Source organism: Oncorhynchus mykiss, chromosome 5, assembly GCF_013265735.2.
Source record: "Oncorhynchus mykiss isolate Arlee chromosome 5, USDA_OmykA_1.1, whole genome shotgun sequence".
In the NCBI taxonomy this organism is placed as follows: domain Eukaryota; kingdom Metazoa; phylum Chordata; class Actinopteri; order Salmoniformes; family Salmonidae; genus Oncorhynchus; species Oncorhynchus mykiss.
This window is the reverse complement of record NC_048569.1, coordinates 9,471,448-9,495,852: the sequence shown is the minus strand read 5'-3', so window position 1 is coordinate 9,495,852 and position 24,405 is coordinate 9,471,448. Positions and strand designations below refer to the sequence as shown.

Sequence of the window (24,405 nt, the reverse complement as noted above, 5' to 3'; positions counted from 1 at the left end):
AGTGATCGTAAGGCCAGGAGTTTTTTCTGAGAACATGACCTAACCAGGAAACACTCTGGACCCTATATAATAAGTCAACATACTTCCGTACTTAAATGGCACCCTGTTCCCTATTTAGTGCACTACTTTTGACCAGTGCCCTATAAAAATAGGGTGCCATTTGTGACATAGCCTTTGACTTTCGTAGTGTACAACATACGGTGTCCCCCTCACCTAGGTGTTCAAACTGAGCAGCGATGGGCGGGACACGCCCCTGGTTGTGCTGGGAGAGGCCTTTGAACCGGGAAGTGACAAAGAGCACTTCTGCAAGCCCACCGATGTGGCGGTGGACCCCGTCACCGGGAACGTGTACGTGTCAGACGGATACTGCAATGCCAGGATACTTAAGTTCTCACCCGAGGGAACATACCTGTCACACTGGGGAGCAGGTTTGTAGTACATGCTCCAGACGTGCGCATGTTTACACACACACACACACACACACATACACATATATATACACACACACACACACAGACAAACATGAGCACACACACACACTCAGACAAACATGAACACACACACACACACACACACACACACACACACACACACACACACAAACTCAAACACACACATTCAGACAAACATGAACACACACACAATGAAAGATTTATTGGCAGTTTGTTTGAAGCGAAGGCCATGTCAGGCTCAGCTTGACATAATGTGTTTGAATCTATATTGATTTACCTGTAATAGCATGCCAATATTTTCTGCTGATGTGGCTGCTGTGAACTCCTCTTCATTACCCCTGGTGCAGTACATCACAACGGTGCTTTTACGGTAAATCATTCAATAGGCCTTAGAGGACATGCAGTGGCTGAAGACCTCTACACACGTCTAACTAGTGGGAGCACAGGTTATTTACAGTATCTGGAGTACCTAGTGAAATATCAAATACACTTCTATTCACACACTCCCATTTTATTCTCCCAATTCTCCTATTCAAATATTCAATAACAATTGTGCCAAAAGAAACTGGGTATAGTGAATATATTAAGACACAATAATAATTTGAGCTGAGTTAGACACAGTAGTTCAAGACCAGACCAACTCTTATGTTTGAACTTTGACATGATGGTGGGTGGGGGGGGGTTCTGCTGGGTCACGGATTCTGTGGTTAGGGACATTGTTTTGCACATCTTGTTGGTCCCAAGAACATTCACCATGCTCTAAGGAGGTAACACCAGCGTATAGATAGAGGACTCATCTTTGTGTCTGTGACAGCCTGAGCAGGGAGGTATAAAACATGTTGTATCTATCTACAGTCTATCTATCTCCATGGTAACACCACGAAATGTCTGGGCCCCAATGTTCTCAGACAAAGTGAACCTAAGTGATTCACTCCCTGGGCCGTGCTCAAAGACCGTTTGATTCACAGTTGTCTTTCAATTGCTCTGGGTCATATTCACTAGGCATGAAACTCAAGAAAACAGTCCCAAATGGGGATACACACCATTTTGAAACATTTTGTTACGCTGTGCCCTAATGAACATGTCCCTGTTCTTCCCCCTCAGGCTCGTCAGACAGAAGGAGAAGGGTCCAGTTCCGAATCCCACACAGCCTGGTGTTTCTGCCTGACAGGCGGGAGCTGTGCGTGGCCGACCGGGAGAATGGACGCATCCAGTGCTTTGTCGCTGAATCCGGGGAATTCGTCAAGGAGATCAAGAAGCAGGAGTTTGGAGGGGAAGTGTTTGCCATCTCCTACGCACCTGTGCATGGTGAGTCCGGTGTGGTTTTAGAAATAGAATAGAACACCTATTATCTCTATGATTATGGGTAGAGAATAGAACACCTATTATCTCTATGGGTAGAGAATAGAACACCTATTATCTCTATGGGTAGAGAATAGAACACCTATTATCTCTATGGGTAGAGAATAGAACACCTATTATCTCTATGGTTATGGTTAGAGAATATAACACCTATTATCTCTATGGGTAGAGAATAGAACACCTATTATCTCTATGGGTAGAGAATAGAACACCTATTATCTCTATGGTTATGGTTAGAGAATAGAACACCTATTATCTCTATGGTTATCGTTAGAGAATAGAACACCTATTATCTCTATGGTTATGGTTAGAGAATAGAACACCTATTATCTCTGGTTATGGGTAGAGAATATAACACCTATTATCTCTATGGTTATGTTTAGAGAATAGAACACCTATTATCTCTATGGTTATGTTAGAGAATAGAACACCTATTATCTCTATGGTTATGGTTAGAGAATAGAACACCGATTTATCTCTATGGGTAGAGAATAGAACACCTATTATCTCTATGAGTAGAGAATAGAACACCTATTATCTCTATGGGTAGAGAATAGAACACCTATTATCTCTATGGGTAGAGAATAGAACACCTATTATCTCTATGGGTAGATAATAGAACACCTATTATCTCTATGGGTAGAGAATAGAACACCTATTATCTCTATGGGTAGAGAATAGGACACCTATTATCTCTATGGGTAGAGAATAGAACACCTATTATCTCTATGGTTATGGTTAGAGAATAGAACACCTATTATCTCTATGGTTATGGGTAGAGAATATAACACCTATTATCTCTATGGTTATGGGTAGAGAATATAACACCTATTATCTCTATGGTTATGGGTAGAGAATAGAACACCTATTATCTCTATGGTTATGGTTAGAGAATAGAACACCTATTATCTCTATGGTTATGGTTAGAGAATAGAACACCTATTATCTCTATGGGTAGAGAATAGAACATCTATTATCTCTATGGGTAGAGAATAGAACACCTATTATCTCTATGGGTAGAGAATAGAACACCTAGTATCTCTATGGGTAGAGAATAGAACACCTATGATCTCTATGGGTAGAGAGTAGAACACCTATTATCTCTATGGGTAGAGAATAGAACACCTATTATCTCTATGGGTAGAGAATAGAACACCTATTATCTCTATGGGTAGAGAATAGAACACCTATTATCTCTATGGGTAGAGAATAGAACACCTATTATCTCTATGGGTAGAGAATAGAACACCTATTATCTCTATGGGTAGAGAATAGAACACCTATTATCTCTATGGTTATGGTTAGAGAATATAACACCTATTATCTCTATGGGTAGAGAATAGAACACCTATTATCTCTATGGGTAGAGAATAGAACACCTATTATCTCTATGGGTAGAGAATAGAACACCTATTATCTCTATGGTTATGGTTAGAGAATAGAACACCTATTATCTCTATGGTTATGGTTAGAGAATAGAACACCTATTATCTCTATGGTTATGGTTAGAGAATAGAACACCTATTATCTCTGGTTATGGTTAGAGAATAGAACACCTATTATCTCTATGGGTAGAGAATAGAACACCTATTATCTCTATGGGTAGAGAATAGAACACCTATTATCTCTATGGGTAGAGAATAGAACACCTATTATCTCTATGGGTAGAGAATAGAACACCTATGATCTCTATGGGTAGAGAGTAGAACACCTATTATCTCTATGGGTAGAGAATAGAACACCTATTATCTCTATGGGTAGAGAATAGAACACCTATTATCTCTATGGGTAGAGAATAGAACACCTATTATCTCTATGGGTAGAGAATAGAACACCTATTATCTCTATGGGTAGAGAATAGAACACCTATTATCTCTATGAGTAGAGAATAGAACACCTATTATCTCTATGGGTAGAGAATTGAACACCTATTATCTCTATGGGTAGAGAATAGAACACCTATTATCTCTATGGGTAGATAATAGAACACCTATTATCTCTATGGGTAGAGAATAGAACACCTATTATCTCTATGGGTAGAGAATAGGACACCTATTATCTCTATGGGTAGAGAATAGAACACCTATTATCTCTATGGTTATGGTTAGAGAATAGAACACCTATTATCTCTATGGTTATGGGTAGAGAATATAACACCTATTATCTCTATGGTTATGGGTAGAGAATATAACACCTATTATCTCTATGGTTATGGGTAGAGAATAGAACACCTATTATCTCTATGGTTATGGTTAGAGAATAGAACACCTATTATCTCTATGGTTATGGTTAGAGAATAGAACACCTATTATCTCTATGGGTAGAGAATAGAACATCTATTATCTCTATGGGTAGAGAATAGAACACCTATTATCTCTATGGGTAGAGAATAGAACACCTAGTATCTCTATGGGTAGAGAATAGAACACCTATGATCTCTATGGGTAGAGAGTAGAACACCTATTATCTCTATGGGTAGAGAATAGAACACCTATTATCTCTATGGGTAGAGAATAGAACACCTATTATCTCTATGGGTAGAGAATAGAACACCTAGTATCTCTATGGGTAGAGAATATAACACCTATTATCTCTATGGGTAGAGAATAGAACACCTATTATCTCTATGGGTAGAGAATAGAACCGGTCCGGTGTGGTTTTAGAAATAGAATAGAACACCTATTATCTCTATGATTATGGGTAGAGAATAGAACACCTATTATCTCTATGGGTAGAGAATATAACACCTATTATCTCTATGGGTAGAGAATAGAACACCTATTATCTCTATGGGTAGAGAATAGAACACCTATTATCTCTATGGTTATGGTTAGAGAATATAACACCTATTATCTCTATGGGTAGAGAATAGAACACCTATTATCTCTATGGGTAGAGAATAGAACACCTATTATCTCTATGGTTATGGTTAGAGAATAGAACACCTATTATCTCTATGGTTATCGTTAGAGAATAGAACACCTATTATCTCTATGGTTATGGTTAGAGAATAGAACACCTATTATCTCTGGTTATGGGTAGAGAATATAACACCTATTATCTCTATGGTTATGTTTAGAGAATAGAACACCTATTATCTCTATGGTTATGTTAGAGAATAGAACACCTATTATCTCTATGGTTATGGTTAGAGAATAGAACACCGATTTATCTCTATGGGTAGAGAATAGAACACCTATTATCTCTATGAGTAGAGAATAGAACACCTATTATCTCTATGGGTAGAGAATAGAACACCTATTATCTCTATGGGTAGAGAATAGAACACCTATTATCTCTATGGGTAGATAATAGAACACCTATTATCTCTATGGGTAGAGAATAGAACACCTATTATCTCTATGGGTAGAGAATAGGACACCTATTATCTCTATGGGTAGAGAATAGAACACCTATTATCTCTATGGTTATGGTTAGAGAATAGAACACCTATTATCTCTATGGTTATGGGTAGAGAATATAACACCTATTATCTCTATGGTTATGGGTAGAGAATATAACACCTATTATCTCTATGGTTATGGGTAGAGAATAGAACACCTATTATCTCTATGGTTATGGTTAGAGAATAGAACACCTATTATCTCTATGGTTATGGTTAGAGAATAGAACACCTATTATCTCTATGGGTAGAGAATAGAACATCTATTATCTCTATGGGTAGAGAATAGAACACCTATTATCTCTATGGGTAGAGAATAGAACACCTAGTATCTCTATGGGTAGAGAATAGAACACCTATGATCTCTATGGGTAGAGAGTAGAACACCTATTATCTCTATGGGTAGAGAATAGAACACCTATTATCTCTATGGGTAGAGAATAGAACACCTATTATCTCTATGGGTAGAGAATAGAACACCTATTATCTCTATGGGTAGAGAATAGAACACCTATTATCTCTATGGGTAGAGAATAGAACACCTATTATCTCTATGGGTAGAGAATAGAACACCTATTATCTCTATGGGTAGAGATTAGAACACCTATGATCTCTATGGGTAGAGAGTAGAACACCTATTATCTCTATGGGTAGAGAATAGAACACCTATTATCTCTATGGGTAGAGAATAGAACACCTATTATCTCTATGGGTAGAGAATAGAACACCTATTATCTCTATGGGTAGATAATAGAACACCTATTATCTCTATGGGTAGAGAATAGAACACCTATTATCTCTATGGTTATGGTTAGAGAATAGAACACCTATTATCTCTATGGGTAGAGAATAGAACACCTATTATCTCTATGGGTAGAGAATAGAACACCTATTATCTCTATGGGTAGAGAATAGAACACCTAGTATCTCTATGGGTAGAGAATAGAACACCTATTATCTCTATGGTTATGGTTAGAGAATAGAACAGCTATTATCTCTATGGGTAGAGAATAGAACACCTATAATCTCTATGGTTATGGTTAGAGAATATAACACATTATCTCTATGGGTAGAGAATAGAACACCTATTATCTCTATGGTTATGGTTAGAGAATAGAACACCTATTATCTCTATGGGTAGAGAATAGAACACCTATTATCTCTATGGGTAGAGAATAGAACACCTATTATCTCTATGGGTAGATAATATAACACCTATTATCTCTATGGGTAGAGAATAGAACACCTATTATCTCTATGGTTATGGTTAGAGAATAGAACACCTATTATCTCTATGGTTATGGTTAGAGAATAGAACACCTATTATCTCTATGGTTATGGGTAGATAATATAACACCTATTATCTCTATGGTTATGGTCAGAGAATAGAACACCTATTATCTCTATGGGTAGAGAATAGAACACCTATTATCTCTATGGGTAGAGAATAGAACACCTATTATCTCTATGGGTAGAGAATATAACACCTATTATCTCTATGGTTATGGTTAGAGATATAACACATTATCTCTATGGGTAGAGAATATAACACATTATCTCTATGGGTAGAGAATAGAACACCTATTATCTCTATGGGTAGAGAATAGAACACCTATTATCTCTATGGTTATGGTTAGAGAATAGAACACCTATTATCTCTATGGTTATGGGTAGAGAATATAACACCTATTATCTCTATGGTTATGGGTAGAGAATATAACACCTATTATCTCTATGGTTATGGGTAGAGAATAGAACACCTATTATCTCTATGGTTATGGTTAGAGAATAGAACACCTATTATCTCTATGGTTATGGTTAGAGAATAGAACACCTATTATCTCTATGGGTAGAGAATAGAACATCTATTATCTCTATGGGTAGAGAATAGAACACCTATTATCTCTATGGGTAGAGAATAGAACACCTAGTATCTCTATGGGTAGAGAATAGAACACCTATGATCTCTATGGGTAGAGAGTAGAACACCTATTATCTCTATGGGTAGAGAATAGAACACCTATTATCTCTATGGGTAGAGAATAGAACACCTATTATCTCTATGGGTAGAGAATAGAACACCTATTATCTCTATGGGTAGAGAATAGAACACCTATTATCTCTATGGGTAGAGAATAGAACACCTATTATCTCTATGGGTAGAGAATAGAACACCTATTATCTCTATGGTTATGGTTAGAGAATATAACACCTATTATCTCTATGGGTAGAGAATAGAACACCTATTATCTCTATGGGTAGAGAATAGAACACCTATTATCTCTATGGGTAGAGAATAGAACACCTATTATCTCTATGGTTATGGTTAGAGAATAGAACACCTATTATCTCTATGGTTATGGTTAGAGAATAGAACACCTATTATCTCTATGGTTATGGTTAGAGAATAGAACACCTATTATCTCTGGTTATGGGTAGAGAATATAACACCTATTATCTCTATGGTTATGGTTAGAGAATAGAACACCTATTATCTCTATGGTTATGTTAGAGAATAGAACACCTATTATCTCTATGGTTATGGTTAGAGAATAGAACACCTATTATCTCTATGGGTAGAGAATAGAACACCTATTATCTCTATGGGTAGAGAATAGAACACCTATTATCTCTATGGGTAGAGAATAGAACACCTATTATCTCTATGGGTAGAGATTAGAACACCTATGATCTCTATGGGTAGAGAGTAGAACACCTATTATCTCTATGGGTAGAGAATAGAACACCTATTATCTCTATGGGTAGAGAATAGAACACCTATTATCTCTATGGGTAGAGAATAGAACACCTATTATCTCTATGGGTAGATAATAGAACACCTATTATCTCTATGGGTAGAGAATAGAACACCTATTATCTCTATGGTTATGGTTAGAGAATAGAACACCTATTATCTCTATGGGTAGAGAATAGAACACCTATTATCTCTATGGGTAGAGAATAGAACACCTATTATCTCTATGGGTAGAGAATAGAACACCTAGTATCTCTATGGGTAGAGAATAGAACACCTATTATCTCTATGGTTATGGTTAGAGAATAGAACAGCTATTATCTCTATGGGTAGAGAATAGAACACCTATAATCTCTATGGTTATGGTTAGAGAATATAACACATTATCTCTATGGGTAGAGAATAGAACACCTATTATCTCTATGGTTATGGTTAGAGAATAGAACACCTATTATCTCTATGGGTAGAGAATAGAACACCTATTATCTCTATGGGTAGAGAATAGAACACCTATTATCTCTATGGGTAGATAATATAACACCTATTATCTCTATGGGTAGAGAATAGAACACCTATTATCTCTATGGTTATGGTTAGAGAATAGAACACCTATTATCTCTATGGTTATGGTTAGAGAATAGAACACCTATTATCTCTATGGTTATGGGTAGAGAATATAACACCTATTATCTCTATGGTTATGGTCAGAGAATAGAACACCTATTATCTCTATGGGTAGAGAATAGAACACCTATTATCTCTATGGGTAGAGAATAGAACACCTATTATCTCTATGGGTAGAGAATATAACACCTATTATCTCTATGGGTAGAGAATAGAACACCTATTATCTCTATGGTTATGGTTAGAGATATAACACATTATCTCTATGGGTAGAGAATATAACACATTATCTCTATGGGTAGAGAATAGAACACCTATTATCTCTATGGGTAGAGAATAGGACACCTATTATCTCTATGGTTATGGTTAGAGAATATAACACCTATTATCTCTATGGTTATGGGTAGAGAATAGAACACCTATTATCTCTAAGGTTATGGGTAGAGAATAGAACCCCTATTATCTATATGGTTATGGTTAGAGAATAGAACTCCTATTATCTCTATGGTTATGGGTAGAGAATAGAACACCTATTATCTCTATGGTTATGGGTAGAGAATAGAACGCCTATTATCTCTATGGTTATGGGTAGAGAATAGAACACCTATTATCTCTATGGTTATGGGTAGAGAATAGAACACCTATTATCTCTATGGTTATGGGTAGAGAATAGAACACCTATTATCTCTATGGTTATGGGTAGAGAATAGAACACCTATTATCTCTATGGTTATGGGTAGAGAATAGAACACCTATTATCTCTATGGTTATGGGTAGAGAATAGAACACCTATTATCTCTATGGTTATGGTTAGAGAATATAACTCCTATTATCTCTATGGTTATGTGTAGAGAATAGAACACCTATTATCTCTATGGTTATGGGTAGAGAATAGAACGCCTATTATCTCTATGGTTATGGGTAGAGAATAGAACACCTATTATCTCTATGGTTATGGGTAGAGAATAGAACACCTATTATCTCTATGGTTATGGGTAGAGAATATAACACCTATTATCTCTATGGGTAGAGAATATAACACCCATTATCTCTATGGTTATGGGTAGAGAATATAACACCTATTATCTCTATGGTTATGGTTAGAGAATAGAACACCTATTATCTCTATGGTTATGGGTAGAGAATAGAACACCTATTATCTCTATGGTTATGGTTAGAGAATAGAACACCTATTATCTCTATGGTTATGGTCAGAGAATAGAACACTAAATATGAAGACCGTTGGATCAATTTCCACAAAAATAAACAGTACAAAAATCTATGAATTTGTTCATTTATTTTGGGAGTGGAACTCATTTGGGGTTTCAACTTACTGTTGAGAGTTAGAATAGTAGGAATACACAAGGTGCCATTTTAAAATGTGGAAGTGCATCAGCAGTTTTTCTCTTGTGTCAGTCACTGACAGTCACTCAGTTAGCCCTTGTCAGCTAACAATTTTAGATTGCTAAGTTAGTTTAGCAGCCAGCTATCTAAACTTATCATGGTCAAATTACCGGCCGTGGGTCCCGCCATTGATTTTGTTCGTCAGTCTCACTCAGACATCATATAAAAAAAACTGCAAACATTTCTATTCACCCTATGGGCAAAATTATTAGAATTGCATGAATTGAGTTATAAAATTGCTAAATCTTCTTTCTGTCCCATGGCAAAATGTGTAGAATTGCAGGAAACTTGCTTTAAAACGTAAACATTTCTTCTACGCTCCATGGCAAAATGTGTAGAATAATTTATTTATTTGTACCATTTTTTTTTGTGTGACCCCCCATCAAAGTTGCCCATTCCTGCACTTTGGTTATGGGTATAAAATAAAACACCAAATCTGTGTTATATCCTTATGGTTATGGCTATGTCATATTCACAGGGATTTATTTTCTGGGAATAATTCAGGTGTAAAATTATTAAAACCATACATCACACTAGCAATCCACTTTATATCGGTTGCCAGTGTGTGTTTTATTTGAGGAAAATTAGACATCAACGTCTTAGAGAAATTATACATCCACATCCCCATAGTAAACCCACTTAATTTCATCTGCACACTGTAAGGTCTTTCCTAGAGCCAGCTAATTGCACCATTTCACTTTGTAACAAACGTTTTTGTGATGCCGACTTTCATGTTGCGTCGCGCTGCCTCATGTAAATGCAAGTCTTCAAAGGGGAAAATCCATATTTATGTGCCTGTTCCCTTAACCTGTGTGTGTGTGTGTGTGTGTGTGTGTGTGTGTGTGTGTGTGTGTGTGTGTGTGTGTGTGTGTGTGCGTGTGTGCGCGCGCCTTATGCAAATGTATGTGTATCCAGGTGGTCTGATCTACGCGGTGAATGGGGAATCTGCGTACGGGCGCTCTGCCCCTCTCAAAGGCTTTGTGATTAATTATTCAACCAAGGAGATCCTGGATGACTTCAGCCCAGAAAACGCACAGGTTGGTTACGGATGGGAGGGAGGGCTCTGCTGCAAACAACCATTTTTCTACAAACCAGAGCAGCAATAAATAACAGTATTGAACATCCTTCTGATTCAATCAGCATGTACCATTAATAAGTAAATACATTGAAGAGTGGTCTCTCTGGTCTAATGATGTCTCCATTTTGGCCCTTTTGGCTTTTCATAACAAAGCCGCTCGACATTTAGTTGATTGTAGAGTAGTTGCTAAATAGCTAGTGTATGTCAGTGAACATTTGCATCTTAGTCATTTAGAATACGCTCTTATCCAGAGCGACTTACAGTAAGGAGTGTATAAATGTTTATACATTTTCCTACTGGTCCCCCGTGGGTATCGAATGAGCACTCTATACAGGCTTGTTATAGCCACTAGTACAGTACGTCTTCACTACCTTCAGGATAACGACCCTGGACAAAAACAATAAAGCTTAAAGCTGCAATATGTCAGCGACCCGACCCGACCAAATCCACATAGAAATGTAAGTTTATAGATCTTCTCATTCTCATTGAAAGCAAGTCTAAGAAGCGGTAGATATGTTCTATGCGTTCTTTTTCCGATGCTTTCCTGATGCTTGCGTCTTTTACTTTTGGTTTCGTACACCAGATTCTTGGATCAACAAGGACAGTTATGGCCTTATGTTGATGGGGATAACCTGCTTGACTGAGGAGGCCCTCTGGACACGAACCACAGAGGGAGCTCTGTACCAAGCAATCACCTTAATTGCTATTCATGTTACCTCAATCACTATCAGGCACTTCACACACCAGTCAAACATTGGAATTATCTGAAATCTTATCTGTCTATTGAGCCTTAGAGCAAGCAAAGAAAATAGTTATTGATCTCCATTGATGGTACGTGATTTGTCTAATACAGTAGGGCGGCAGGTAGCCTAGTGGTTAGAGTGTTGGGCCAGTAACTGAAAGGTTGCTGGATCGATTCCCTGAGCTGACAAGGTAAAAATCTGTCATTCTGCCCCTGAGCAAGGCAGTTAACCCGCTGTTCCCTGGGCACCGAAGACGTGGGTGTCGATTTAAGGCAGCTCCCTGCACCTTTCTGATTCAGAGGGGTTGGGTTAAATGTAGAAGACACAAGGTATTCAGTTGTACAACTGACTAGGTATCAACAGCAGTTTGTTGTTATTGCTGGAACTCAAATGAGATTCTGCCTAGAAACATTAGAGTCACTGGCAGAATGTTTACACGTGATCGTTGGGATCAGACTTAAAGGCAATTGTCCATCCAAATTTCAACATGGCATATTGGTTTCCTGTAAGCAGTGTATGGATATGGTTAGACAGCAATCCATGTTCTGGTTTTGTCCATTGACTGCTTACAGGGTAAGTAAACCAATGTTAAATGTGTGAATTGGGTGAACTTTCCTTTTAAAAGCTATGGTCTGACAATGGCTCCACTGATTGTGAGATGGATCTACACCCTCGTCTCTGACTACTTGAGCCACTTAAAGTGATTGTGTCATCTTCTTCCAGGAGAGTTAATCATTCTTCCTATCCCTGTCTGGCCAGCCCTGATGCATGACTACCTGATTTAGTGCCTCTGAGCTAATCAGATGCCAGCAGGGAATTTCATTAAAACGGCAATAAAATAAAGATCTTCCTGCCTTGTCTCTTGGGGTTGGTTTCTGTGTGCCAAGTTGAGTGGGGTTTGTGTTTGTCGTCTATCTTGGATTGTAAACTACGAGGACAGGTAAGATACCTATTGGTTTAATAACTGGAAACCTTGATTTATCCCGATTTAGATCTGACTGTTACTTTATCAGTGAATCTATGAAGGGCTTGAAGGGTTCCCGAGTGGCACTACATCTCAGTGTTAGAGGCGTCACTACAGACCCTGGTTCGATTCCAGGCTGTATCACAACCGGCTGTGATTGGGAGTCCCAAAGGGCGGCGCATAATTGGCCCAGCGTTATCCAGGTTAGGGTTTAGCCGGAGTAGGCCGTCATTGTAAATAAGAATTGGTTCTTAACTGTCTTGTTAAATAAATAAATAAAAAACAATGTTTACATTTTGATTACTTTAAGTTTCATCTCATAGACTGAAGACATAATGAGTATTAAGTCTTGCATAATCTAGACTGTATTAATGTGAAGTACGGAATAATTTAAAGATTGTTTTTGAATGGCTCTACTAACTACAGTGTTTCTTCCCTCTGTTTTCAGGAGTTTGGAATGCCCCACGACATTGTTGTAACCAAAGATGGGCGTGTCTTTGTAGGAGATGCAGCCACAGACTCCGTGCTAAAGTTCTCCTCTGACAGTAAGTCAACTTTAACCAAAGTATTTTCATTTTATATTTCTATTCCAGATTATCCAGGATGTCTCACTAAGAAAGTTTAATTAGATTAACCTTTCGACTGTGAAATTAAACCTCTTAGATGTTAAGTCCCCCATATGGTTCTGGACCCGTTCCGAATGACATTTGTGTCCAAAGCGCTGTGTGAACGCCGTAGGGTCGGTCCGTGCCTTATAATGCCAGAAAGCCCCATCTGTCTGTTCCACTCTCCCAGCGGAGCTGACTTGAAGTGTCAGGTTTCAGAACCTACATATGCATAGGGAATGACGTGTCACATTTTCTAGCCTATCCTGCCAAGCCTGGGTGACGGCATTTGAACGGTGACTGTCTAACAAGTCTAACAAGTCCAGGCACTGTGGTTTCATCTGTCTGTGATATTCTCAGCCAGGTTTTAGAGGTCTCAACATAAAAAAATACTAAATAATTTCCTAGAATTATTTTGCAGTTATAAGAAATGTGAAATCTTATAGCAAGTTGTTTATAATTTGATTATTACTATATTTAGAAAACATTTCAGTCATTTCAAGCCCTATTGCCCCACTTTTGTTGAATTGGAAAATAAACACATGATTTTTCATATTTTCATAATATTTGTACAAGAGGTCGACCGATTAATCGGCATGGCCGATTAATTAGGGCCGATTTCAAGTATTCATAACAATCGGTATTTGGCATTTTTGGACGCCAATTATGGCCGATTACATTGCATTCCACAAGGGTAATGCGTGGCAGGCTGACCACCTGTTACGCGAGTGCAGCAAGGAGCCAAGGAAAGTTGCTAGCTAGCATTACTTATCTTATCTTATAAAAAACAATCAATCTTCACATAATCACTAGTTAACTACACATAGTTGATGATATTACTAGGTTAAATAGCTTGTCCTGCGTTGCATATAATCAATAATCAATGATAATCAATGATAATATAATCAATGATAAATCGGTTAATTTATCATCGAATCACAGCCTACTTCGCCAAACGGGTGATAATTTAACAAAGGCGCATTCGTGAAAAAAGCAGTCATTGCACGAATGTACCTAACCATTAACATCTTTTGCCATTCTTAAAATCAATACACAGAAGTATATATTGTTTAAACGTGCATATTTAGTTAAAAGAAATTCATGTTAGCAGGCAATATTAACGAGGGAAATCGTGTCACTTCTCTTGCGTTCATTGCACACAGAGTCAGGGTATATGCCACAGTTTGGGCCGCCGGGCTCGTTGCGAACTAGTTTGCCAGAATTTTACATAATTATTACATAACATTGAATGTTGTGCAATGTAACAGGAATATTTAGACTCATGGTTGCCACCTGTTCGATAAAATACAGAACAGTTCCGTATTTCACTGAAATAAATGTTTTTGAAATTATAGTTTCCGGATTTGACCATATTAATGACCAAAGGCTCGTATTTCTGTGTTTATTTGAAAGAGCAGTCTGACTGAGCGGTGGTAGGCGGCAGCAGGCTCGTTGTAACGGTTTTCTAGGTGTGAAGGAGAGTCGGACCAAAATGCGGCGTGTCTATTGCAATCCATGTTTAATGAAGTAACACACTAAACACAAACACTACCAAAACAATAAACTTAACGAAAACCGAAACAGCCTATACTTGTGTAACCTAACAAAGAACAATGACATCAGGACACTAAGGACAATCACCCACGACAAACTCAAAGAATATGGCTGCCTAAATATGGTTCCCAATCAGAGACAACGATAAACACCTGCCTCTGATTGAGAACCACTTCAGACAGCCATAGACTTAGCTAGAACACCCCACTAGCTACAATCCCCATACATACACACCACCTACAAAAACCCATGCCACACCCTGGCCTGACCAAATAAATAAAGATAAACACAAAATACTTCGACCAGGGTGTGACAGAACCCCCCCCCCCCTAAGGTGCGGACTCCCGAACGCACCTCAAAACAATAGGGAGGGTCCGGGTGGGCGTCTGTCCATGGTGGCGGCTCCGGCGCGGGACGTGGACCCCACTCAATCAATGTCTTAGTCCCCTCTCCTCGCGTCCCTGGATAGTCCACCCTCGCCGCCGACCATGGCCTAGTAGTCCTCACCCAGAACCCCACTGGACTGAGGAGCAGCTCGGGACTGAGGGGCAGCTCGGGACTGAGGCAGCTCGGGACTGAGGGGAAGCTCAGGAGTGAGAGGAAGCTCAGGAGTGAGAGGAAGCTCAGGCAGGTTGATGAATCTACCAGATCCTGGCTGGCTGGCAGATCCTGGCTGACTGGCAGATCTGGAAGAGTCTGGTCGACTGGCAGATCTGGAAGAGTCTGGTCGACTGGCAGATCTGGAAGAGTCTGGTCGACTGGCAGATCTGGAAGAGTCTGGTCAACTGGCAGATCTGGAAGAGTCTGGTCGACTGGCAGATCTGGAAGAGTCTGGTCGACTGGCAGATCTGGAAGAGTCTGGTCGACTGGCAGATCTGGGAGAGTCTGGTCGACTGGCAGATCTGGGAGAGTCTGGTCGACTGGCAGCTCTGGCTGCTCCATGCTGACTGGCTGCTCCATGATGATTGGCAGCTCTGGCTGCTCCATGCTGACTGGCTGCTCCATGCTGACTGGCAGCTCTGGCTGCTCCATGCTGACTGGCTGCTCCATGCTGACTGGCAGCTCTGGCTGCTCCATGCTGACTGGCTGCTCTGGCTGCTCCATGCTGACTGGCTGCTCCATGCTGACTGGCTGCTCCATGCTGACTGGCGGCCCTGGCTGCTCCATGCTGACTGGTGGCCCTGGCTGCTCCATGCTGACTGGCGGCCCTGGCTGCTCCATGCTGACTGGCGGCCCTGGCTGCTCCATACTGACTGGCGGCCCTGGCGGCTCCTTGCAGACTGGCAGCTCTGGCGGCTCCTTGCAGACTGGCAGCTCTGGCGGCTCCTTGCAGACTGGCAGCTTTGGCGGCATCCTGCAGACAGGCAGCTCTGGCGGCTCCTTGCAGACTGGCAGCTCCTTGCAGACTGGCAGCTCTATGCAGACTGGCAGCTCTATGCAGACTGGCAGCTCCTTGCAGACTGGCAGCTCCTTGCAGACTGGCAGCTCTATGCAAACTGGCAGCTCCTTGCAAACTGGCAGCTCCTTGCAAACTGGCAGTTCTGAACAGGCGGGAGACTCCGGCAGCGCTGTAGAGAAGGAAGGCTCTAACAGCGCTAAACAGGCGGGAGACTCCAACAGCGCTGGAGAGGAGGAGGGCTCCGACAGCGCTGGACAGGCGAGGCGCACTGTAGGCCTGATGCGTAGTGCTGGCACTGGTGGTACTGGGCCGAGGACATGCACAGGAAGCCTTGTGCGGGGAGCTGCTACCGGAGGGCTGGGGTGTGGAGGTGGTACTGGAAAGACCGGACCGTGCAGGCGCACTGGAGCTCTTGAGCACCGAGCCTGCCCAACCTTACCTGGTTGAATGCTCACGGTCGCCCTGCCAGTGCGGCGAGGTGGAATAGCCCGCACTGGGCTATGCAGGCGAACCGGAGACACCGTGCGCAAGGCTGGTGCCATGTAAGCCGGCCCAAGGAGACGCACTGGGGACCAGCTGCGTAGAGCCGGCTTCATGGCATTAGGCTCGACGCTCAATCTAGCCCGGCCGACACGCGGAGCTGGAATATACCGCACCGGGCTATGCACCCGCACTGGAGACACCGTGCGCACCACTGCATAACACGGTGCCTGTCCGGTCTCTCTAGCCCCCCGGTAAGCACAGGGAGTTTGCGCAGGTCTCCTACCTGGCGTAGCCATACTCCCTGTTAGCCCCCCCCCCAATACATTTTTGGGGCTGCCTCTCGGCGTTCCTTCCGCGCCGCCGTGCCTGCTTCGCCAACTCCATTCTCTGATAACCTTCCGCGCACTGCTCCATCGAATCCCAGGCGGGCTCCGGCACTCTCCCTGGGTCGGCCGCCCACCTGTCGATCTCCTCCCAAGTCGTATACTCCATACTGTACTCCTCTTTGGGCTGCTCCTGTTGTTTCTTCTCCCGCTGCACCTTTGGGCGGCTACACTCCCCTGGTTTAGCCCAGGGTCCTCTCCCGTCCAGGATTTCCTCCCATGTCCAGAAATCCTTATTGCGCATCTCCTCGCGCTGCTCCTGCCTGTTGACACGCTGCTTGGTCCTTTTGTGGTGGGTGATTCTGTAACGGTTTTCTTGATGAGAAGGAGAGTCGGACCAAAATGCGGCGTGTCTATTGCAATCCATGTTTAATGAAGTAACACACTAAACACAAACACTACCAAAACAATAAACTTAACGAAAACCGAAACAGCCTATACTTGTGTAACCTAACAAAGAACAATGACATCAGGACACTAAGGACAATCACCCACGACAAACTCAAAGAATATGGCTGCCTAAATATGGTTCCCAATCAGAGACAACGATAAACACCTGCCTCTGATTGAGAACCACTTCAGACAGCCATAGACTTAGCTAGAACACCCCACTAGCTACAATCCCCATACATACACACCACCTACAAAAACCCATGCCACACCCTGGCCTGACCAAATAAATAAAGATAAACACAAAATACTTCGACCAGGGTGTGACACTCGTAAGCATTCATTAAAACTTTACTGCGTTTGCCAGCATCTCTTAGCAATGCTTGATCACAGCGCTGTTTATGACTTCAAGCCTATCAACTCCTGAGACTAAAGTGCCTATTAGAACCTCCAATAGTCAAAGGTATATGAAATACAAATGGTATAGAGAGAAATAGTCGACGCGTCATAATTCCTATAATAACTGCAACCTAATATTTCTTAACTGGGAATATTAAACCACTATGAATTTGAGCTTGTGCCCTCAAACGTGAGTACACCTCAGCAATTTATAATTATTTTTACCAGCAAGGGGAGTTTCAGACCTTTTTAAAACTATGCAACATTACTAGTTATTGTTTATGTCCATCTCATGAAAAATAATTATGTTTGGGTGTATCTATTTAGGCAGAAATCTAAATCTTGCCCTATCATTCAAAATGTATTAAGGGATTTCAGGCATGAATTAGTGGACTATTGGAGTGACATTAAATTGGTTATATCCAATTTGACTCATCAGTTATGGAGCTACAAATTAGTATTTTATTTATGAAACTACCTTTTCCTAATATTGAGATGCACCCTAGTTTCTGCTCTCAGCAATCGTCAATAAGTCGGGGCATTGACTCTACAAGGCATTGAAAGCTTTCCAAAGGGATACTGGCCCATGTTGACCACAAAGCTTCCCACAGTTGTGTTCAAGTTGGCTGGATGTCCTTTGGGTGGTGGACCGTTCTTGATACACACAGGAAACTGTTGGGTGTGAAAAACCCAGCGGCGTTGCAGTTCTTGACACAAACCAGCGCCCCTGGCACCTACTACCATACCCCGTTCAAAGGCACTTAAATCTTTTGTCTTGCCCATTCACCCTCTGAATGGTATTGCTATTGGTATTTGGTATTTAATTAGGATCCCCATTAGCTGTTGCAAAAGCAGCAGCTACTCTTCCTGGGGTCCACACAAAACATGAAACTAATGGCACACATACACACTTCATGTCTCAAGGCTTAAAAATTATTCTTTAACCTGTCTCCTCCCCTTCATCTAGACTGACATCAATAAGATGATGGCAAGTGGAAGTGCTGAGCGGTTAGTGGTTTTTGAGGTCAGTTCGGTTTCGGTTCGATCATTTTTTTTAATCACGTTTTTTTATTTTGGTTTCAAATATTTTTTTTAAACATTAAATGCACAATGCATTTATGTGGGTTGAGTTCTGTAACAACACAGAATAAAACAATGAATAAAAGTCCCATGATGGTAGTGACTGTCCATTACTGCTTATCACTTATTAACCATCATTTATTCACATTACTATATTAAAATATTTCAGTTGTTGTGTATATTACATTAGTTTTATTTGATAACTTTATTATTTCATTCCAAGTCATCATCTCATGTCTATAGAACTCTCTGGCCTACGCTGTCTGACAAAATCACTATTTTAATAGTTATTCAAAGTAAATAAGGCTTACTATTATAACTGCTGAATACCAACTATCAATCACCTAGATCATGTATTTTCAGGTAGAGATACTTCACGAAGTAACTGCTTTCTATCCCTCTCGCGTGTTCTCTCTTCTCTCTGTCAACGAGATCTCCGTGTCTGCTCCACACTGACATGACAAGCTGGCGCGCAATGGATTATGGTCATTGCAGTGAATCAGCACTTTTTCTGCGCAAACCTATGTAGAATATTGGCCTGTTGGAAACTACGACTCCCTACCACATCACACAGTTCAGGTTTGATATGATTGATCTCTACAGAAACTGAGCATCGAGTTCACAGGGGGAAAAAAAGAAGGAAATGGAATTCAAATAATTGAACCGACGTCAGTCAATTAATGTTGGTTAATTGCTCCGCACTAACAAGTGACATCATGAGGAATCATGGCTTTCATCTGGTCAGTCTGTCATGGAAAGAGCAGGTGTTCTTAATATTTTGTATACTCAGTGTAGTGTTACCACATCAATTGATAAACCATACATTTTCTATTGACAAAATGTGAAATATTTTTGAAATTATTGCTTTGTGTCAATACAGTTCAGATATATTTGTACTTTGTATGATTGTGTTTGGTGTAATTGCATGGTGTAATTGATGTGGATATTGATATGCTATGTATAGTGTAATTGATGTGGATATAGATATGTATAGTGTAATTGATGTGGATATAGATATGTATAGTGTAATTGATGTTGATATAGATATGTATAGTGTAATTGATGTGGATATAGATATGTATAGTGTAATTGATGTGGATATAGATATGTATAGTGTAATTGATGTGGATATAGATATGTATAGTGTAATAGATATGTATAGTGTAATTAATGTGTATATAGATATGTATAGTGTAGTTAATGTGTATATAGATATGTATAGTGTAATTAATGTGGATATAGATATGTATAGTGTAATTGATGTGGATATAGATATGTATAGTGTAATTGATGTGGATATAGATATGTATAGTGTAATTGATGTGTATATAGATATGCATAGTGTAATTGATGTGGATATAGATATGTATAGCGTAATTAATGTGTATATAGATATGTATAGTATAATTGATGTGGATATAGATATGTATAGTGTAATTGATGTGGATATAAACTCAGCAAAAAAAGAAATGTCCCTTTTTCAGGACCCTGTCTTTCAAAGATAATTCGTAACTTCACAGATCTTCATTGTAAACGGTTTAAACACAGTTTCCCATGCTTGTTCAATGAACCATAAACAATTAATGAACACGCACCTGTGGAACGGTCGTTAACACACTAACAGCTTACAGGCGGTAGGCAATTAAGGTCATAGTTATGAAAACTTAGGACACTAAAGAGGCCTTTCTACTGACTCTGGAAAACACCAAAAGAAAGATGCCCACAATCCCTGCTCATCTCCGTGAACGTGCCTTAGGCATACTGCAAGGAGGCATGAGGTCTGCAGATGTGGCCAGGGCAATAAATTGCCACGTCCGAACTGTGAGATGCCTAAGACAGCACTACAGGGAGACAGGATGGACAGCTAATCGTCGTCCTCACAGTGGCAGACCATGTGTAACAACACCTGCACAGGATTGGTACACCCGAACATCACACCTGTGGGACAGGTACAGGATGGCAACAACAACTGCCGAGTTACACCAGGAAGTAACAATCCCTCCATCAGTGCTCCGACTGTCTGAGAGAGGCTGGACTGAGAGCTTGTAGGCCGGTTGTAAAGGCAGGTCCTCACCAGACATCACCGGCAACAACGTCGCCTATGAGCACAAACCCACCGTTTCTGGATGAGACAGGGCTGGCAAAAAGTGTTCTTCACTGACGAGTCGCGGTTTTGTCTCACCATGGGTGATGGTCGAATTTGTGTCTATAGTCGAAGGAATGAGCGTTACACCGAAGCCTGTACTCTGGAGCGGGATCGATTTGGAGGTCATGGTCTGGGGCGGTGTGTCACAGCATCATCGGACTGAGCTTGTTGTCATTGCAGGCAATCTCAACACTGTGCGTTACAGGGAAGACATCCTCCTCCCTCATGTGGTTCCCTTCCTGCAGGCTTATCCTGACATGACCCTCCAGCATGACAATGCCACCAGCCATACTCCTCATTCTGTGCGTGATTTCCTGCAAGACAGGAATGTCAGTGTTCTGCCATGGCCAGCGAACTCATTCCCATTGAGCACGTCTTGGACCTGTTGGATCAGAGGGTGAGGGCTAGGGCCATTCCCCCCAGAAATGTCTGGGAACTTGCAGGTGCCTTGGTGGAAGAGTGGGGTAACATCTCACAGCAAGAACGGGCAAATCTGGTGCAGTCCATTAGGAGGAGATGCACTGCAGTACTTATTGCAGCTGGTGGCCACACCAGATACTGACTGTTACTTTTGATTTTGACCCCCCCCCCCCCCCCTTTGTTCAGGGACACATTATTCAATTTCTCTTAGTCTGATGTCTGTTTATGTCTCAGTTGTTGAATCTTGTTATGTTCATACAAATATTTACACATGTTAAGTTTGCTGAAATAAACGCGGTTGACAGTGAGAGGACGTTTCTTTTTTTGGTGCGTTTAGACATGCTATGTATAGCGTGATTTGATGTCTATATAGAAATGTATAGTATAATGGATGTGTAAATACAGTTGAAGTCGGAAGTTTACATACACTTAGGTTGGAGTCATTAAAACTTGTTTTTCAACCATTGCACACATTTTTGGTTAACAAACTATCGTTTTGGCAAGTCGGTCAGGACATCTACTTTGTGCATGACACAAGTAATTTTTCCAACAATTGTTTACAGACAGATAATTTCACCTATAATTAACTGTATCACAATTCCAGTGGGTCAGAAGTTTACATACACTAAGTTGACTGTGTCTTTAAACAGCTTGGAAAATTCCAGAAAATGATTTCATGGCTTTAGAAGCTTCCGATAGGCGAATTGACATCATTTGAGTCATTTGGAGGTGTACCTGTGGATGTATTTCAAGGCCTACCTTCAAACTCAGTGCCTCTTTGCTGGACATCATGGGAAAATCATAAGATATCAGCCAAGACCTCAGAAAAATTTCCAAACGCCTGAAGGTACCACGTACATCTGTACAAACAATAGTACACAAGTATAAACACCGTGGGACCATGCAGCCATCATACCGCTCAGGAAGGAGACACGTTCTGTCTCCTAGAGATGAACGTACTTTGGTGTAAAAAGTGCAAATCAATCCTTGAACAACAGCAAAGAACCTTGTGAAGATGCTGGAGGAAACAGGTACAAAAGTATCTATATCCACAGTAAAACTAGTGCTATATCGACATAACCTGAAAGGCCGCTCAGCAAGGAAGAAGCCACTGCTCCAAAACTGCCATAAAAAGCCAGACTATGGTTTGCAACTGCAAATGGGGACAAAGATCATACTTTTTCGAGAAATATCCTTTGGTCTGATGAAACAAAAATAGATATATTTGGCCATAAAGACCATCGTTATATTTGGAGGAAAAAGGGGGAGGCTTGCAAGCTGAAGAACACCATCCCAACCGTGAAGCACGGGGACGGCAGCATCATGTTGTGGGGGTGCTTTGCTGCAGGAACGACTGGTGCTTATACTTATTTTTCACCATAATTTGCAAATAAATTCATAAAAAATCCTACAATGATTTTCTGCATTTTTTTCCCCTCATTTTTGTCTGTCATAGTTGAAGTGTACCTATGATGAAAATTACAGGCCTGTCTCATCTTTTTAAGTGGGAGAACTTGCACAATTGGTGGCTGACTAAATACTTTTTTGCCCCACTGTAGATACTGTATGTATAATGGCATTGTTATTTGATGTTTACTGTATGCAGCCTCATCTGCAAAAGAGACTGTGGTCTCCCTGCTTAAATAAAGGTAAAATGAAATGAATATCATGTCAAAATGGATCCCTCTTTCACACATTGCTCCAGATAACATGTTTTATAAACAATGTATGAATTCTGTAATGTTGGCTGTAAACTCAGAGAGCCATGTTTTTTATGTTCTTGAAAGAGAATTCTCCAGCATGTAGCGAATCAGTGGCGAACTGCAAAATGATTGACTAACGCTCTAGGCCACTGCACCGCCACCTTATGTAATGTTTCTGATGTAAAGGGACTATGAATTGCTGGATGTCCTTCAAAAAATGCCTTTGGCACGCCAATTCAAACCGAGCGAATGCACAGTTAATCCCCTTGAATGGTTTAATCCCCGTTCAAGTGTAGGTGACTCACTGATTCAGTTATCTGTTAACAACACAAAATGCATAGAACAATTAGAGTTTTGTACATTTAAATGCAAATGAACAGAACCCAAGTGAAAAGCAATTGCAATCAAATTGAAAGCATTGCACTTCACACATTACTAATGAGAAGCAGTTGATTTTGCACCAGCAAAAAATGGTGTTTGTTGAAAAGGTCAGCACATTGTACTGTATAGAGGCAGAGTGTTCATAATCGTATGTAATCTACACCATTGGTGCAATGCCTTTATGAGATGGACATTCGATCATTGTAATGAAACCGCTAAATACACCATAAGAGAACATGAGTAAGCACAACTGTACAATCCGTTTGGATTTATTCTTTATTTAATAGCAACTGAGTCACGATTGCAGTGAATGAATCACTCAGTCACATCAGTCCTTGACACCACTGTCTCTCTCACCCTCTCTAGAAGCTGAACATCGCTCTGTTAAGAAAGGTGGAATTGAAGTACAAGAAATTGAAGGTAGGCTGCTCTTTCTCTTCAAACATATTGCGAGCTGAAAGTTTTACTTGTTTGTTTGAGGTCCACATTCTCTTTACTTAAACTGTAGGGATTTTTGATTGACTTTAAATGTTTTACATTGTAAATGAGTGGATATTTGCTTCACAATAGTGATTGGCGTGGCTTGAAGTCAAATTGTCTTTACTGTACATTTTATGAACAGCAGTAGGTCTGATAACCTATTACACATTGATTGCGAAGCTAAAGGCTGACATTCT

At 40.5% G+C, this 24,405-nt stretch overlaps 1 protein-coding gene and 1 long non-coding RNA gene across 6 annotated transcripts in view; both read left to right on the top strand.

Annotated features, from left to right (window-relative positions):
- The window catches only part of pam (peptidylglycine alpha-amidating monooxygenase), a 156,090-nt gene that overhangs the window by 114,698 nt on the left and 16,987 nt on the right, over window positions 1–24,405 (top strand). For all 5 annotated transcript variants that reach the window (XM_036976720.1, XM_036976721.1, XM_036976719.1 and 2 more), the window contains 5 exons: window positions 218–428; window positions 1,557–1,760; window positions 10,916–11,037; window positions 13,234–13,330; window positions 24,095–24,148. In XM_036976720.1, the coding sequence (XP_036832615.1) occupies window positions 218–428; window positions 1,557–1,760; window positions 10,916–11,037; window positions 13,234–13,330; window positions 24,095–24,148 (688 nt within the window). The remainder of the gene's footprint in view (window positions 1–217; window positions 429–1,556; window positions 1,761–10,915; window positions 11,038–13,233; window positions 13,331–24,094; window positions 24,149–24,405) is intronic.
- On the top strand, window positions 11,044–12,729 carry LOC118964558. Its single transcript, XR_005051635.1, has 2 exons — window positions 11,044–11,536; window positions 11,662–12,729. It is a non-coding gene; the product is annotated as an uncharacterized LOC118964558 (long non-coding RNA).